The sequence below is a fragment of the Salmo salar genome, chromosome ssa14 (assembly GCF_905237065.1).
Source record: "Salmo salar chromosome ssa14, Ssal_v3.1, whole genome shotgun sequence".
NCBI classification, from domain to species: Eukaryota; Metazoa; Chordata; class Actinopteri; order Salmoniformes; family Salmonidae; genus Salmo; species Salmo salar.
Genome location: NC_059455.1, coordinates 83,916,045 through 83,934,000, shown reverse-complemented (window position 1 = coordinate 83,934,000; position 17,956 = coordinate 83,916,045). Strand labels below are relative to the sequence as shown.

The 17,956-nt window shown below is 42.2% G+C and overlaps 1 protein-coding gene across 2 annotated transcripts in view; it reads right to left on the bottom strand.

The window, feature by feature from the left end:
- The window catches only part of vps50 (VPS50 EARP/GARPII complex subunit), a 260,494-nt gene that overhangs the window by 129,330 nt on the left and 113,208 nt on the right, over positions 1-17,956 (bottom strand). For both annotated transcript variants that reach the window (XM_045694895.1, XM_045694896.1), the window contains exon 12: positions 9,905-10,045. In XM_045694895.1, the coding sequence (XP_045550851.1) occupies positions 9,905-10,045 (141 nt within the window). The remainder of the gene's footprint in view (positions 1-9,904; positions 10,046-17,956) is intronic.

The window sequence follows — 17,956 nt, the reverse complement described above, 5'->3', positions numbered from 1 at the left end:
AACAAAGTCAAGGTATTGGAGTGGCCTTCACAAAGTCCTGACCTCAATCCTATAGAACATTTGCAAGGAGCCCTACAAACCTGACTCAGTTACACCAGCTCTGTCAGGAGGCTACCGGAAACGTTTGACCCAAGTTAAACAATTTAATGCTACCAAATACTAATTTAGTGTATGTAAACTTCTGACCCACTGGGAATGTGATGAAAGAAATAAAAGCTGAAATAAATCATTCTCTCTACTATTATTCTGACATTTCACATTCTTAAAATAAAGTGGTGATCCGAACTGACCTAAGACAGGGAATCTTTACTAGGATTAAATGTCAGGAATTGAGAAAAACTGAGTTTAAATGTATTTGGCTAAGGTGTATGTAAACTTCCGACTTCAACTGTATGTACTGAGCTTGTCTGATGCTTTAAGCACGCTGTTTGATAAAAAAAATAAGATACAAATGACTCAAGAAGGAGCCAGAGATCAAGATAACCTAACCAGAAGGGAAAAATACTGTTCCCGACCCCCCTCCTCCCGCTGCTGCCTTCACAGATTCTGTCGTTACGCTCCTCAAGTTGCCAGTAATAGGAGTGTCAATTTGTTACCATTTCTATCGATCTGCGTGTCTGTTATGATTTTCATGGAACAGTTTCATTGAATTGATTATAGTCTTTGTATCTCCAAATCATTGTCATGAGGTTAATCTAAATTCTATCTGAAAGAAAATGATAGAAATCTAAAAGTAACTTATATTGCAAACTACGTAAAAACAGCCTAGATAAAGCCAACAAATAAAAACATGGCAGCCTGCAGGTAGAAAATATACTGAGAAAAATACTGTAAATATCCTATTAATCACATTGAAGACAGGCCATGAGTAGCCAATGAACTTAAAACATTGTATCAACTATAAACTATGTCTGGACTGAAGCTAGCACTAGAAAACTTGCAACATTGTATAACATAGTATGGGCCTTCAGAGTTTCCTGTGCCAGTGAGCTCGGGACAGACACAGCTATAGATGCAAGGGATAGGAAGTAATCAGGTCATTTATGTTTCCACTGGATCAGAGCATTACATTTTTCGAGTGGTTACCGAAAGGGAAATATGCAAATATATTGTATTGATTGAGGAACTATTGTCATTCTTAATGTATTCTAAAAACAGACTTTGTTTACTTGCTCTTTGAAGTGAAGAAAAAAATACTTTGAGAAACTCCACAGCTCATTCGTGGCGGTGAGTTAAGACAATCAGAAATACTATCATCTCCAAATGGACAGAGCTACATTTGCACACAGGCCAGGTAGCCTAGGCCTACTTCTATATGCGTAGGCCGAATCAGATGCACGTCCTTACTCAACATTGACAGCAGCACTCCAAAATGTAGAAATTGCCAAAACTGATAAATGGAAAGAAATAAACTAAAATGTATTTCTCCCATATAGCATAAATTGTGAGCTCTGCAAACAACAACAATAAGAACACTAAATAACAATAATAATAATAAATTGAATGCATTAACAGAATTTACCATAACCAAACAAACACTGTAGATTACAAATTATGGGAATTAATGGTAAATGTAGGTTACTACTGGGGATATATGTAGTGGGGAATTGATAGACACTAACAATCAAAAGGCAAACAATTCACACAATGAAGTTATGAAACTTTGAATGTGCACAAAATGGCGGGAGAGAGCGCATATTCTGGAGAGAGACGTACCTTGTGCATTCTAGCCACACTCCTTTTTTTAGGACCGTGACATCCCTGCAGCCTCCTAAATGGATTAGCCCACTGAGACAGGCGTGAATCAGACAAGTATCGTGTGCCACAAAAAAATATATACATATTTGGGACTTCTCAAAAAAAAATTATAATCTTGGTCGACCAACAGCCAATCGACCAAACAATCAACCAGTCGACTAAATGGGGTCAGCCCTAACACAGTCCTTTAGGATTTGGTTAAAGATACAGCAAATAGGCAATAAAGTCGCTACCATTCTCAGTAGTTTCCCAACAAGGTTGTCTATACCTGGTGGCTCATCATTATTGATGGATAACAATAGTTTTTCCACCTCTCCCACACTAACTTGACCAAATTCAAAACAACGATCATTCACTTTCAATATTAGATATTTTATACTAAAATATAATGCCTCAATGTTCAATACTGTCATTTCACTTCTGAGTTCTTCCACTTGTGAAATAGTCATTGAAATTATTGGCAATCCTTCACTTTCAATATTGGATCTTTTATATTAAAATATGATGGCTCACTGTTGTTATAAATCACCCATCAACTTCAATAAACGATCTAGATGAACTGGGTTTTCTGCCCATATCATTTAAGGTACTCAAAGTCTTTTTCCATTGTGTTTTATGTCATTTATCATGGTTTGGTAATAACATTTCTAGTTTTTCTGTTAAGTTTAGGTCACAACATTTCTCAATTTACAGTATGTCAATCAATCAGCTGAGCAGCCTGACTTGTTTAGCACCTCTTTCGCATCATTTCTTTGAACCATACAATTATTCAATGAATCATCAATCCAGAGGGCTCTAACAGTTCTCCCAGCTAGTTTCTTAACAGGTGCACGCTTGTCAACAACTGACATGAATACTTTTACAAATACTTCCAGTGCCGCATCTGGATTCACTTCCTCATACACATTAGACCAACATAAAAAAAATGTACAAGTATCCTGAGAAAACATTTTGTATTATCTCTTATAAACAACTTTAGGCCCAACCTTTGGCTTTCCTTATTATTGCCACAATGTTATGGTCACTACAGCCAATGGGAACTGATATTACTTTGGAGCAAAGCTCTGTAGCATTAGTGAAGATATGATCAGTACAAGTGGATGTCAAAGTTCCAACACTATTGGTATACTCTCTAGTTGGTTCAGTGATAACCTCGGTCATGTTACAGGCATTAGTCACAGTTAGAAGGTTCCTCTTGAGAGGACAGCTAGTTGCTAACCAGTCAATGGTCAGGTCAACCAGAAAATACAACTCTTAACATCACACACACGATCAAGCATTGCACACATTATCCAAATACTGACAGTTAGCAGCACCCCAAAAGAAGAGGCTTCAGATGAGGCAGGTGAACTTGCTACCACAACACCTCAACAATATTTGACATGAGACCCTCTCTAAGCTTTACAGGAATATGGTTCTGAACATATACTGCAACACCTCCCCTATAGGCATGATGAAATGTGTAGTCCTATTTGCCTTTGGAGCAGCAGAGTAAAGTTAGGACTGGAGCAGCATGTTACACTTGAAAGGGTTTCTCTGGTGGCTGTCAGATCAAATTGTGAATGCACGGTTGTCTGGCAGAATGCTTAAAAAACACAATCATGTATTCTGAAATAAGCCCTGAGGTGGGGAGCGCCCAAACCAGGCTAATGCACTGCAATAAATACTAGGATAGGTTGTTGAGAAAGCGATGTCGCTAAGACAGAAATACCTGCTGTGTCATTTGCCAAATGTGTCCTTCCCTGGCTGTCCTGAGACTGTCAAGGAGGGTACACTATTGAACATTATAGGGAGACCTTATATCATGCGCAGAGTGGGTGACCATATGTGGCAGCATGGCACAGCAGTAATGTCCAGTGTACCAAGCATGTTATCCCAGCCCCTTTATCACTGTCAGCCACCATGCCTCTCATTCTCAGCTTTTACCATTGATTACAGTGGTCTCCTTCACACTACAGTAAGTATTTATGAGCATTGACGCTCTTTCTCCCACATCTCTCTTCCTCTATCATGAGGAATTAAAAGTTCCCTCCAGTAACGTATAGGGAAATGTTCCTCAGACTTCATAGCCTACCTACCAAAGCACAATATCAACTCAGCCGGTGTTACCACGGTGATGAGTGTAGTGCAGACCTACTGTATCTGGCACATTTAAAAAATATATTAACTATTGAAACCCTGGCTAACACTATTGTGGCGAGACCTATTTGGCATACAGAGGTTGAAATGTGGAAGTTATGAGCTGGAATGGGTGAGCTAACATACCATGCCAGAAGAAATCATCTCATATTAACTTAATGCAAAGGATGATTTGGGAGAGACAGTCTTTTTAATCTGAGATTAATTAATTACTATTTTCTGCAAAGAAATGATTTGAATGTCTTTATTTTAATTCACAGGGAAAATCTACCTTTGATTCAGTTCTAGCACAAAGAAATATAAACTCAGAGTTCTATAGAAACTCTATAAATGAAAGGAAGTATATGAAACTTCCAGAAGTGACTAGAGGAAGCAAGAAATAAAACTTTGAGCGTTCAAGCCTGGAAATCTGGGATCATTGATGCAAATGAAAGCAGACGTCCTTCATAAATGAGAGGTCACAACAAACAGACAGAGTTGTTTATTGATGCTGTTACACAAGAAGATAGACCTTTTCTTTCACAGCTGGAGGGAGACGAGGGGTTCTGTGTGTTCTCAGAAAGGACCACTTTCACTAAATAATGAAGAAAACACAAAACGCAGGGGAGAGAGAGAGAGAGAGAGAGACATTCAGCGTAGTTCATATACTTCAGTGGTGCCTCATATGAAAGCTGATATGAACGCTGAAAGGCCATGGAAGGTTCACCTCCACTATGGGTCTCACTAAAGAGCCAGTACTTCACATGAACAATGGACCATGTAAATAACTCACAGTGTCCAGTCAAAATGATCATATTACACAATCAAGATACTGATTGTTATCAGTGAGTGAATCTTGGGGCGATAGAATGGTGATGTACTTTATGATGTAACCAACAAGAGATTATCCTTATGTGGCCTAACTGGTTTAGAGGTAATGAAGGTATAGGTTTGAAACTGGCCTACTGAGCTTTCATACAACCTCTGTCTTTCCCCACTGTCATCCCCTCTCACTATCTGTCCAATAAAAATCATACAATCTAAGAGTGTACCTTTCAGCTCTGCTGTGGCTCTGACGGATGCTCTGGTACTGATGGTCATTTCACAGTATGGTGTTGTTTGAGAGTATGTTAGTGCTGTAATCTTCATCTATTACAGTCAGAACAGTGAGTCAGGGACATGGTTTGCATCCCCAACGGCACCCTATTCCCTTTATAGTGCCCTACTTTTGATCAAGGCTAATAGGGCTAAAAAAGTAGTTATGTGGTACAATTTGGGACTCAGCCATGGGGTCCAGGACAGACACGGACAAAGAGAGAGACAGAGAGAGACACAGAGAATGGTATGATGTACAATTCTTTCACAATATGATCAGACCTTTCTGCGAACCTCAGATCCCATGACTTGGTTCAAAGTTCAGGACAGTAGTGAGGGCGATTTACATACTGTCCTGTGTATATTTTATGACATACCCACACAGGGGAGGGACTCAAGGGAGTGAGTGGAAAACCAGAGAGTGTGTCCCAAAGTACCAAACCTTTTGTCTCTTCTGAAGTTTTGTAGGCTTAGTACAAGACGACTGGTCACAAGACTCACCTAAATGTATAGCAGTCATCAATCCCCCCCAGAAAGACAAAACTTAATTAGCTTTAAAGAGAAAAACCTACAGTTGAAGTCGGAAGTTTACATCACCTTAGCCAAATACATTTAAACTCAGTATTTCACAATTCCTGACATCTAATTCTAGTAAGCATTCCCTGTCTTAGGTCAGTTAGCATCACCACTTTATTTTAAGAACGTGATATGTCAGAATAATAGTAGAGAGAACGATTTATTTCAGCTTTTATTTCTTTCATCACATTCCCAGTGGGTCAGAAGTTTACATAAACTCAATTAGTATTTCGTAGCATTGCCTTTAAATTGTTTAACTTGGGTCAAATGTTTCAGGTAGCCTTCCACAAGCTTCCCACAATAAGTTGGGTGAATTTTGGCCCATTGCTCCTGACAGAGCTGGTGTAACTGAGTCAGGTTTGTAGGCCTCCTTGCTCACACATGCTTTTTCAGTTCTGCCCACAAATGTTCTATAGGATTGAGGTCAGGGCTTTGTGATGGCCACTCCAATACCTTGACTCTGTTGTCCTTAAGCCATTTTGCCACAAATTTGGAAGTATGCTTGGGGTCATTGTCCATTTGGAAGACCCATTTGTGACCAAGCTTTAACTTCCTGACTGATGTCTTGAGATGTTGCTTCAATATATCCACATAATTTCCCTTCCTCATGATGCCATCTATTTTGTGAAGTGCACCAGTCCCTCCTGCAGCAAAGCACCCCCACAACATGATGCTCCCACCCCCGTGCTTCACGGTTGGGATGGTGTTCTTCGGCTTGCAAGCCTCCCCCTTCTTCCTTCAAACATAATGAGGTCATTATATGGCCAAACAGTTCCATTTGTGTTTCATCAGACCAGAGGACATTTCTCCAAAAAGTACGATCTTTGTCCCCATGTGCATTGCAAACCGAAGTCTGGCTTTTTATGGCGGTTTTGGAGCAATGGCTTCTTCCTTGCTGAGCGGCCTTTCAGGTCATGTCGATATAGGACTCGTTTTACTGTGGATATAGATACTTTTGTACCTGTTTCCTCTAGCATCTTCAAAAGGTCCTTTGCTGTTGTTATGGGATTGATTTGCACTTTTCGCACCAAAGTACGTTCATCTCTAGGAGACAGAAGGCGTCTCCTTCCTGAGCGGTATGACGGCTGCGTGGTCCCATGGTGTTTATACTTGCGTACAATTGTTTGTACAGATGAACGTGGCACCTTCAGATACCTTCACTCACCTTCAGGCATTTGGAAATTGCTCCCAAGGATGAACCAGACTTCTGGAGGTCTTGGCTGATTTCTTTTGATTTTCCCATGATGTCAAGCAAAGAGGCACTGTGTTTGAAGGTAGTTCTTGAAATACATCCACAGGTACTGGAGCCATGACATCATTTTCTGGAATTTTCCAAGCTGTTTAAAGGCACAGTCAACTTAGTGTATGTAAACTTCTGACCCACTGGAATTGTGATACAGTGAATTATAAGTGAAATAATCTGTCTGTAAACAATTGTTGGAAACATTACTTGTGTCATGCACAAAGTAGATGTCCTAACCGACTTGCCAAAACTATAGTTTGTTAACAACAAATTTGTGGAGTGGCTGAAAAACAAGTTTTAATGACTCCAACCTAAGTGTATGTAAACTTCTGACTTCAACTGTATCTACTACTTCTTCTCCGTGTCAATTTTCAGCAGACTCGATGCTTTGTTGCGTAGTCCTTTCTCTCCCAGATCGGCGTAGGTACTACACATTTATCTCATACCCTCACACGTATTTAGATAAGGGTTGATCTACTTTATTACTGAATGAGCGCGAAACACTTAGAAGATGAAAGCACCAAAACATTTCTCACAAAGCAGCTTTCCTCTGTCCTCCCCTGTTCTTAAAGGAACACGGATAGTCTTTTTCCATTTTCTTTTAAAGCAGTGGAACTGCTGCCAAAGTTAAACAAAGATTATATCTTCCTTAAAACCTGTTTCCAGTCACTGAATGTGGAGCGATGGAGAGAGACAGAACACCCTATCTGGCTTCATGTGTCATCAGAGGCACAGCCTGTCTGCGAGCTTCATCTTCATCAGGTTCGAGCTTCAGTGATAAACATACGCAAGGCTAGCTAGCGCATACTCTAGCTCACCCTGTTTGGAGGCCAATCCATCATGCAGCCAAATGCTAACATGACACATCCCATCAATCCAAAGTTGGGGAGGACGAGTCGGTGCGTCTGAGAAATTGCCCATAATCAGCATACTGTGCTACTCTGTGCATCCAACTTCAGACTAAACTGGCGAGTCACTGCTAGACAGGCAAATTGGGGACATGGAGTGACATTTAAAGGTGATAGGTATGGCCCTTTCCGGTTCTTTTGTATCTTATGGTTCATAAGAGCATTGGAGAAATGACAATACCAATGACCACTATGTGAAACAAGCACATCTTGCCGTCAAAACACCTCAGCTCAATGCCTCAGCAGCCTGTTCCAAGGTTGCGACTTGGAATCCGTTAATGAATCCCCACTCCCTTCCTACCCCGACTCCTCCTCTCCCTTCCTTCCCCGACTCCTCCTCTCCCTTCCTTCCCCGACTCCTCCTCTCCCTTCCTTCCCCGACTCCTCCTCTCCCTTCCTTCCCCGACTCCTCCTCTCCCTTCCTACCCCGACTCCTCCTCTCCCTTCCTTCCCCGACTCCTCCTCTCCCTGCCTACCCCGACTCCTCCTCTCCCTTCCTACCCGGAATCCTCCTCTCCCTGCCTACCCGGAATCCTCCTCTCCCTGCCTACCCGGAATCCTTCTCTCCCTGCCTACCCGGAATCCTTCTCTCCCTGCCTACCCGGAATCCTTCTCTCCCTGCCTACCCGGAATCCTTCTCTCCCTGCCTACCCGGAATCCTTCTCTCCCTGCCTACCCGGAATCCTTCTCTCCCTGCCTACCCGGAATCCTTCTCTCCCTGCCTACCCGGAATCCTTCTCTCCCTGCCTACCCGGAATGCTTCTCTCCCTGCCTACCCGGAATCCTTCTCTCCCGTCCTACCCGGAATCCTTCTCTCCCTTCCTAGCCCGAATTGCAAAACATTACAGATTCCACAGGGCCTAACAGTTAACCAAATTATTCTGCTAAGTCATTAAGAGCCCGGGAGGAGGAAAAGTTATTTCTACTTAGGAGACTCATCTAGAAGTTTTCTTTCCGTACTTGTCTTAGTGAGACAAACTTAAACTATGCAGTATAACTTGTACTCCTTGTAGATTAGAAGATAGAAGATAGTTTTAAAGAACATTGAATCAGAAGGAGGTTTCTGGCACGGGAGGGAATGATATTTAGATATTCTTTTCCTCAGAAACACCATTAATAAATGCCCTAGGCCTTCAACCTGCCTTGACTTTGCCTCCAACCCACATTTATGGTGTATCTCCCTATAGGAGTCCCAGTTCTCATACAAACCACAGCTGCTTCTATGCCATCTAGTGGCCAAGGTATTAAAAAAAACGACACAGTGGGGAGTGACAGCGTCCGCTTCCATTGGTCTGGATACGACCGAGGCTCTGGGTCTGGGCAGAGAGAGAGAGAGGGAGCGTTTGGCCCAATAAAAGCACCACCGCCACTCAGGAACTACTTTTCAAAAGAGCCCATTCGTCGTCCACTTAAATAAGATGAATTATCTCACAGAAAAAGGTCTACGATTGAAAATGCCTCTTCCCGGACTGAGAAAATGAAAGTCTCATTCTCTTCATCTCTCTCTCCATCTCATTCAGGAGGATAGAGTGATAAGTGCCATCTCTCATGAAGACAGAAGGGCATTTTCTGCTTGGCTAGAGAACAATATGAGCGTTCAGGGAGTCGTGTGTCTGTCTGAGTGTTTATCAAGTTAACGGAGTAGCAGGGATTTCTACCGATGTGGCCTAATCCTTTGAGCTCTTTAATAAACAACTAAATATATAGTCATTCCTCAGTGGGCATCTAGCCAAGCTTATAAGATCTTCTCCAAGTCTGTACTCCACAGATTAAAGCTGTCTTTTTTAACTTTACCAGACATTGTACCAGACAGATGGCTCATTAAAGATACAGAATTAATGGTCACCTACATAATAGAGACAGACGTTTTCTTCCTGATCCCCTGAACGTCAAACGAGGATATCCTTTCATTGTGTTAATGGAACAAGACCAGGACAAACGCTGGCCCCAATCATAGCCTGGCCAGGTAGACACATGGTGATCAAAAACTCCTGGCCCTACACAAAACATAACACTTAAACCCTAGGTTGGCCATGCTAAGAAGACACAAACCCTAGGTAAGGTCATGGTTGGCCTTGCTAAGCAGACACAAACCCTAGGTAAGGTCATGGTTGGCCTTGCTAAGCAGACACAAACCCTAGGTAAGGTCTTGGTTGGCATTGCTACCGTAAGACGACAGGAGAAGGTAGATCGCTAGCATCTTTACCGTGCAGAGGTCCTTGTACTGCATCTTCTGAAACTTGGTGTCGGCATTGCCTGCGCAGAGCTCCACGTATCCCAGAACCACCTGGAACACAGTGTTGTGGATGGCCTGGGTGAAGTGCATGTGGAGCTGGTCCATGGCCGTCTATGGAGAGAGGAGACACAGGGACCCAGATTATTATGGGGGACGGATAGTGTCGTAAGACCTGTTTGAAGTGCAGTTGGAGATGTCCATGGCCGTCTATAGAGAAAGGAGACACAGTGAAACATTGTTATGTTGGGCAGATAGTGTCATGACATGGCGGTGTTATGGATGGTCTAGGTGAAGTACATGTGGAGCTGGTCCATGGCCTAATGAAATTCAAATCATTAACGTTAAGAAAAAATCCCTCCACACAATTCAAATCACAGTGCAGTTACCACAAAACTACCACTAACAGGTTCCAATAATCATCATAAAGGGATAATTTTTTACTAATAGACCCACTTAACGCAACAATGCTGTTACGTTAGTAAGCGGGCATATGCATCTTTCAAATTATTTGCGACGGATATATAACTACTCCTGCCCAGTAACTAGAATATGCATATAATTATTGGCTTTGGATAGAAAACACCCTAAAGTTTCGAAAACTGTTTGAATGGTGTCTGTGAGTATAACAGAACTCATTTGGCAGGCCAAAACCTGAGAAGATTTCTTACAGGAAGTGGCCTGTCTGACCATTTCTTGCCCTCCTTGATCATCTCTAACAAATACAGGGGATCTCTGGCGTGACTCTGGCGTGACACTTCCTACGGCTCCCATGGGCTCTCAGAAGGCTGAACGATGTAATTCCATCCCCAGGCTGAAACACATTAGCGCGTTTGGCAAGTGCTCTATCAGAGGGCCATTAGACTGAGGCTCGTGCATGAGGGGATAGCATGCTTTTACTTTCACTCTCTTTGTAATAAAAAACGATTTCCCGGTCGGGAATATTATCGTTTTTTTACGAGAAAAATTGCATAAAAATTGATTTTAAACAGCAGTTGACATGCTCCGAAGTACGGTAATGGCATATTTAGAATTTTTTTGTCACGAAATGCGCCATGCTCGTCACCCTTATTTACCCTTTCGGATAGTGTCTTGAACGCACGAACAAAACGCCGCTATTTGGATATAACAATGGATTATTTGGGACCAAACCAACATTTGTTATTTAAGTAGAAGTCCTGGGAGTGCATTCTGACGAAGAACAGCAAAGGTAATAACATTTTTCTTATATTAAATCTGACTTTGGTGAGTGCTAAACTTGCTGGGTGTCTAAATAGCTAGCCCTGTGATGCCGGGCTATCTATTTAGAATATTGCAAAATGTGCTTTCACCGAAAAGCTATTTTAAAATCGGACATATGGAGTGCATAGAGGAGTTCTGTATCTATAATTCTTAAAATAATTGTTATGCTTTTTGTGAACGTTTATCGTGAGTAATTTAGTAAATTCACCGGCAGTGTTCGGTCGGAATGCTAGTCACATGGTAATGTAAAAAGCTGGTTTTTGATATAAATATGAACTTGATTGAACAAAACATGCATGTATTGTATAACATAATGTCCTAGGGCTGTCATCTGATGAAGATCATCAAAGGTTAGTGCTGCATTTAGCTGTGGTTTGGGTTTATGTGACATTATATGCTAGCTTGAAAAATGGGTGTCTGATTATTTCTGGCTGGGTACTCTGCTGACATAATCTAATGTTTTGCTTTCGTTGTAAAGCCTTTTTGAAATCGGACAGTGTGGTTAGATTAATGAGAGTCTTGTCTTTAAAATGGTGTAAAATAGTCATATGTTTGAAAAATGTAAGTTTTTGCATTTTTTAGGTATTTGAATATCGCGCCACGGGTTTACACTGGCTGTTGAGTAGGTGGGACGCTTGCCCAGAGAGGTTAACAGTTGGGGAAAAAAATCTCTGATTACAGAAATTGCAGTTGATATACAGCCATTGCCAATGGCCTACATGAGGTGCGAGGTCATTTCTAAATGAAGTGCTGCAAGAGCCATTTGAGCTGCGCCTTGCGCTACTAATAACAGGTCATTCAAATCAAATTGTATTTGTCACATGCGCCGAATACAACAGGTGTAGACCTTACAGTGAAATGCTTACTTACAAGCCCTTAACCAACAATGCAGTTAAGAAAATACCCCCCAAAAATAAGAGATAAGAATAACAAATAATTAAAGAGCAGCAGTAAATAACAATAGCAAGGCAAAATACATGGGGTACCGGTACAGAGTCAATGTGTGGGGGCACCGATGTCGAGGTAATTGAGGTAATATGTACATGCTACCGCTTGCTGTGCGTTAGCAGAGAGAACAGATTTTGACAAAATTCGAGCAAGGGTTGCCTTCCAGTGAGACATCAGAGATTGTAACATTCTCTGTTTCACGGAAACATGGCTCTCTCGAGATAAGTTGTCGGAATCGGTTCAGCCACCGGGCTTCTCCATGCATCGCACCGACAGAGATAAACACCTCTCTGGAAAGAGGAAGGGCGGAGGTGTATGTATCATGATTAACGACTTATGGTGTAATCATAACAACATACAGGAACTCAAGTCCTTCTGCTCACCCAACCTAGAATTCCTTACAATCAAATGCCGGCCATTTTAACTACCAAGAGAATTCTCATCAGTTATAGTCACAGCTGTGTACATTCCCCCTCAAGCAGACACCAAGACGGCCACCAAGGAACTTCACTGGACTATATGCAAACTGGAAGCAATATATCCTGAGGCTGCATTTAGTGTAGCTGGGGATTTTAACAAAGCAAATTTGAGAACAAGGCTACCTAAATTCTAATCAGCATATTGATTGCGCTATGCGCAATACCCTTGACCACTGTTACTCTAACTTCCGATGCATCCCCTGCCATCCCTTCAGCAAATCCGACCACAACGACATCTTGCTCCTACCGTCTTATAGGCAAAAACTCAAACAGGATGTACCAGTGACGAGAACCATTCAACGCTGGTCCAACCAATCGGAAGCCACGCTTCAAGATTGTTTTGATCACACGGACTTAACTTCTTGGTGACAGGGGGCAGTATTCGGAAATTCAGATGAATAACGTGCCGAAATTAAACTGCCTTCTACTCGGGCCCAGAAGGTAGGATATGCATAGTATTAGTAGATTTGGATAGAAAACACTCTGAAGTTTCTAAAACTGTTTGAATTATGTCTGTGAGTATAACAGAACTCATATGGCAGGCAAAAACCTGGGGAAAAAATCCAACCAGGAAGTGGTTTGTAGTTTTTCAAGTGATTGCCTATCCAAACTACAGTGTCTTTGGGGTCATTTTGCACTTCCTAAGGATTCCATTAGATGTCATCAGTCTTTATGCTTCTACTGTTACTGGGGAGAGAATAAGAGCTGACTCAAGCCTGAGACCTATGAGTTGTTTACTGCGCAGTCACACAGGCGCGCCGTTCCTTCTTTTTCCTCTGTAATGAATACGCTATTGTCCGGTTGGAATATTATCGAAGATTTATGTTAAAAAGACCCTAAGGATTGATTGGTAACATTGTTTGACATATTTCTATGTCAGTAATGGAACTTTTTGACTTTTCGTCTCGGGTTTTGCACTCGCGCATTATGCCTTTGGAATAGTGATCTGAATGCGCGAACAAAACGGAGGTATTTGGACATAAATATGGAGTTTATCGAACAAAACGAACATTTCGTGTGGAAGTGGGAGTCCTGGGAGTGCATTCCGACGAAGATCAGCAAATGTAAGTGAAGATTTATAATACTATTTCTGAATTTTGCTGACTCCAGAACTTGGCGGGTAACTGTATAGCTTGCTTTGATGGCTGAGCTCTGTACTCTGAATATTGAACAATGTGCTTGTCACAAAAAGAGCCGTGTTGAATAGACCAAACTGCAGCGGGAATATGGATGCTCATATTTTAATTTTTAAAAAAGGAGTAAAGCATCCACTGGAAAAACAATACACACGGCAGGAACAGTCTTACAGGCATACAAAAACGCAGTGCAAGAACAACTACCCACAACCCCAAAGAAAAACACACACACCTATATAGGACTCCCAATCAAAGGCAACTCAACACACCTGCCTTCAATTGGAAGTCCCAATCACCAACACAAACATTCACACACACAAAACTGCCACGTCCTGACCCCAAAACTAATACAATAGCTCCATCTGCTGGTCAGGACGTGACAGTGCTTTCGCCGTAAAGCTATTTTGAAATCTGACACAGCGGTTGCATTAAGGAGAAGTGTATCTATAATTCCTTCAATAACTGTTGTAAATTTTATCAACGTTTATGATGAGTATTTTTGTAAATTGATGTGCTCATTCACCGGAGGTTTTGGGAGGAAAAACATTTCTGAACATCACGCGCCAATGTAAAATGGGGTTTATGGATATAAATATGAACTTTATCGAACAAAACATACATGTATTGTGTAACATTGAGTCCTGGGAGTGTCATCTGATGAAGATCATCAAAGGTTAGTGATTCATTTTAGCTGTATTTCTGGTTTTTGTGACGCCTCTCCTTGCTTGGAAAATGGCTGTGTGGTTTTTCTTGTCTCGGCGCTGTCCTAACATAATCTAATGTTATGCTTTCCCAGTAAAGCCTTTTTGAAATCGGACACTGTGGTTGGATTAACGAGAAGTGTATCTTTAAAATGGGATATAATAGTTGTATGTTTGAGAAATTTGAATTATGAGATTTTTGTTGTTTTGAATTTGCCGCCCTGCTATTTCACTGGCTGTTGACTAGTGTGTCCCGCTGTTGACTAGCGTCCCACATGTCCCAGAGAGGCTAACATGTTCCGGTCAGCCTCAGAACAACATCAACGTATACACTGACTCGGTGAGTGTGTTTATAAAGAATTGCATTGGAGATGTTGTACCCACTGTGAATATTAAAACCTACCCTAACCAGAAACAGTGGATGAATGGTGGCATTTGCACAAAAATGAAAGCCCAATCCACCGGATTTAACCATGGAAAGAGTTCTGGGAATACGACTGAATATAAATAGTGTCGATATTCCCTCTGCAAGGCAATCAAACAAATGAAATGCCAGTACAGGGACAAGGTAGAGTCGCAACTCAACGGCTCAGACGTATGTGGCAGGGTCTACAGGAAATCACGGACTACAAAAAGAAAACCAGCCACGTCATGGACACCGACAACACCGTTCCAGACAAACTAAAACACTTTCTTTGCCTGCTTTGAGGATAGTACAGTGCCACCGTCGCAGCCCCCACCCCCTCTCCTTCTCTATGGCCAACGTGAGTAAAACATTTAAATGCGTTAACCCTCGCAAGGCTGCTGGCCCAGACTGCATTCCCTAGCCGCGTCCTCAGAGCATGCGCAGCCCAGCTGGATGGTGTGTTTACGGACATATTCAATCGCTCCCTATCCCAGTCTGTTGTCCCCACATGCTTCAAGATGTCTACCATTGTTCTTGTAAGAAAGAAGGCAAAGATAACTGAACGAAATGACTACCGCCCTGTAGCACTCACTTCTGTCATCATGAAGTGCTATGAGAGACTAGTCAAGGATCATATCACCTCCAACTTACCGGCCACCCTAGACCCACTTCAGTTTGCATACCGCCAACAGGTCCACAGATGACGCAATCGCCATCACACTGCACAATCCCATCTGGACAAAAGGAATACCTATGTAAGAATGTTGTTCATTGACTACAGCTCAGCATTCAACACCATAGTACCCTCCAAGCTCATCATCAAGCTGGAGGCCCTGGGTCTCAACCCTGCCCAGTGCAACTGGGTCCTGGACTTTGCAACGGGCCGCCCCCAGGTGGTGAAGGTAGGAAACAACATCACTTCGCTGACCCTCAACACTGGGGCCCCACAAGGGTGCATGCTCAGCCCCCTCCTGTACTCCCTGTTCACCCACGACTGCGTGGCCATGCACGCCTTCAACTCAATCATCAAGTTTGCAGACAACACAACAGTAGTGGGCTTGGATTACCAACAACGACTCGACAGCCTACAGGGAGGAGGTGAGGGCACTCGGAGTGTGGTTTCAGGAGAACAACCTCTCACTCAGCGTCAAAAAAACAAAGGAGATGATCGTGGACTTCAGGAAACAGCAGAGGGAGCACTCCCCTATCCACATTGAAGGGACAGCAGTGGAGAAGGTGGAAAGTTAACTTCCTCTGCATACAGACAAACTGAAATGGTCCACCCACACAGACAGTGTAGTGAAGAAGGCACAACAGCGCCTCTTCAACCTCAGGAGGCTGAAGAAATTTGGCTTGTCAATTTGGCTGACAAACTTTTACAGATGCACAATCGAGAGCATCCTGTCGGGCTGTATCACAGCCTGGTACGGCAACTGCACCGCCCTCAATCCCAAGGCTCCCCAGAGGGTGGTGCGGTCTGCACAACGCATCCCTGGGGCAAACTACCTGCCCTCCATGACACATACAGCACCCGATGTCACAGGAAGGCCATAAAGATCATCAAAGACAACAACCACCCGAGCCACTGCGTGTTCACCCCACTATTATCCAGAAGGCGAGGTCAGTACAGGTGCATCAAAGCTGGGAGCGAGAGACTGAAAAACAGCTTCTATCTCAAGGCCATCAGACTGCTAAACAGCAATCACTAACTCAGAGAGGCTGCTGCCTACATTGAGACCCAATCACTGGACACTTTAATAAATGGATCACTAGTCACTTTATACAATGCCACTTTAATAATGTTTACATATCTTACATTACTCATATCACATGTATATACTGTATACCATCTATTGCACATTGCCTCTGCCGCTCGGCCATCGCTCATCCATATACTTACATGTACATATTCTCATTCACCCCTTTAGATTTGTTTGCATTAGGTAGTTGTTGGGGAATTGTTAGATTACTTGTTAGATATTAGTGCACAGTCGAACTAGAAGCACAAGCACTTGCATTAACATCTACTAACCATGTGTATGTGACAAATAACATTTGATATGATTTGATGTGCATTACTCTTGACCAGAGCCCTATACTTTAGACCAGGGCCTGAAGGTCACCAGGGCCTGAAGGTCAGCAATCTGCTGTGTACATAGATACAGTGAACATAGTGTGTGTAGTGTGTGTGTGTCACGCGCCCCAACAAAGAGTGAAAGAGCCCTGAGCCAGTCAACAATAGGTATTTGAGTTTGAGAGCATGCACTACACTCACTACACTACTACCCTGCTGGCTTTTATCATTGTGGAGAACACAACCATTGTGATTGTGGATAGCCTACTCCAAAAAGCTCCTGATCTGCTGATGACGTAGTCTCTGGAGCCAAGGGCCACTCAGGTCTCATGGCTGATGATGTCAATCAAACAGATACGCCAATCATCACGTCAGCATGTTTTTGTTTCCTACACAAGTAGCTCCGTCAATAGGAGAAATATACAGGTCAATATAGCTGTCAAATATACAGGTCATGTAATGAGTTATTTACCTGTTTGTCAACCAGGTAAACGAACGATTTGTAACAAGACAATCTCTATAGCTGTGTTAGAATACTCTTTCTAACCATACTATTTGTGACGTAAATTGAGTATGTAGTATGGATATAGTTAGTATGCCAAAAGTTCCCGGATGTCATACTACATTCGGCAAAATACGAACTATACAAGCAGTGGACACTATTTCCGTGCTTTTAAGGCCAATAACGTAAATATTCCAAAAATGGACATGGCTTCACAACATTTTCAGATTTGAAGAAAATGGTGGAAAATATGCAGCCGGAGTCTGACGAACGTGGATACAAAATGTTAGTACAAAAAGTAAATATTCATTGCTTTAACTAATTATGACAAATGTTAAGAACATGTTAAGCAATGTAATAAAAAAGTTATGACTTTTCAAACAAAGTATTTTACATGTTATGTTAGCTGACAATATATTAGCTACGCTAGCCTTACGAACCGCATAGCATATCATTATAGCAGTTGCTTGTATGTACTGGTATGTTAGCTAGCTACCTAATGTTAGTTGGCTACCAATACATCGAAATTGCCAAGTA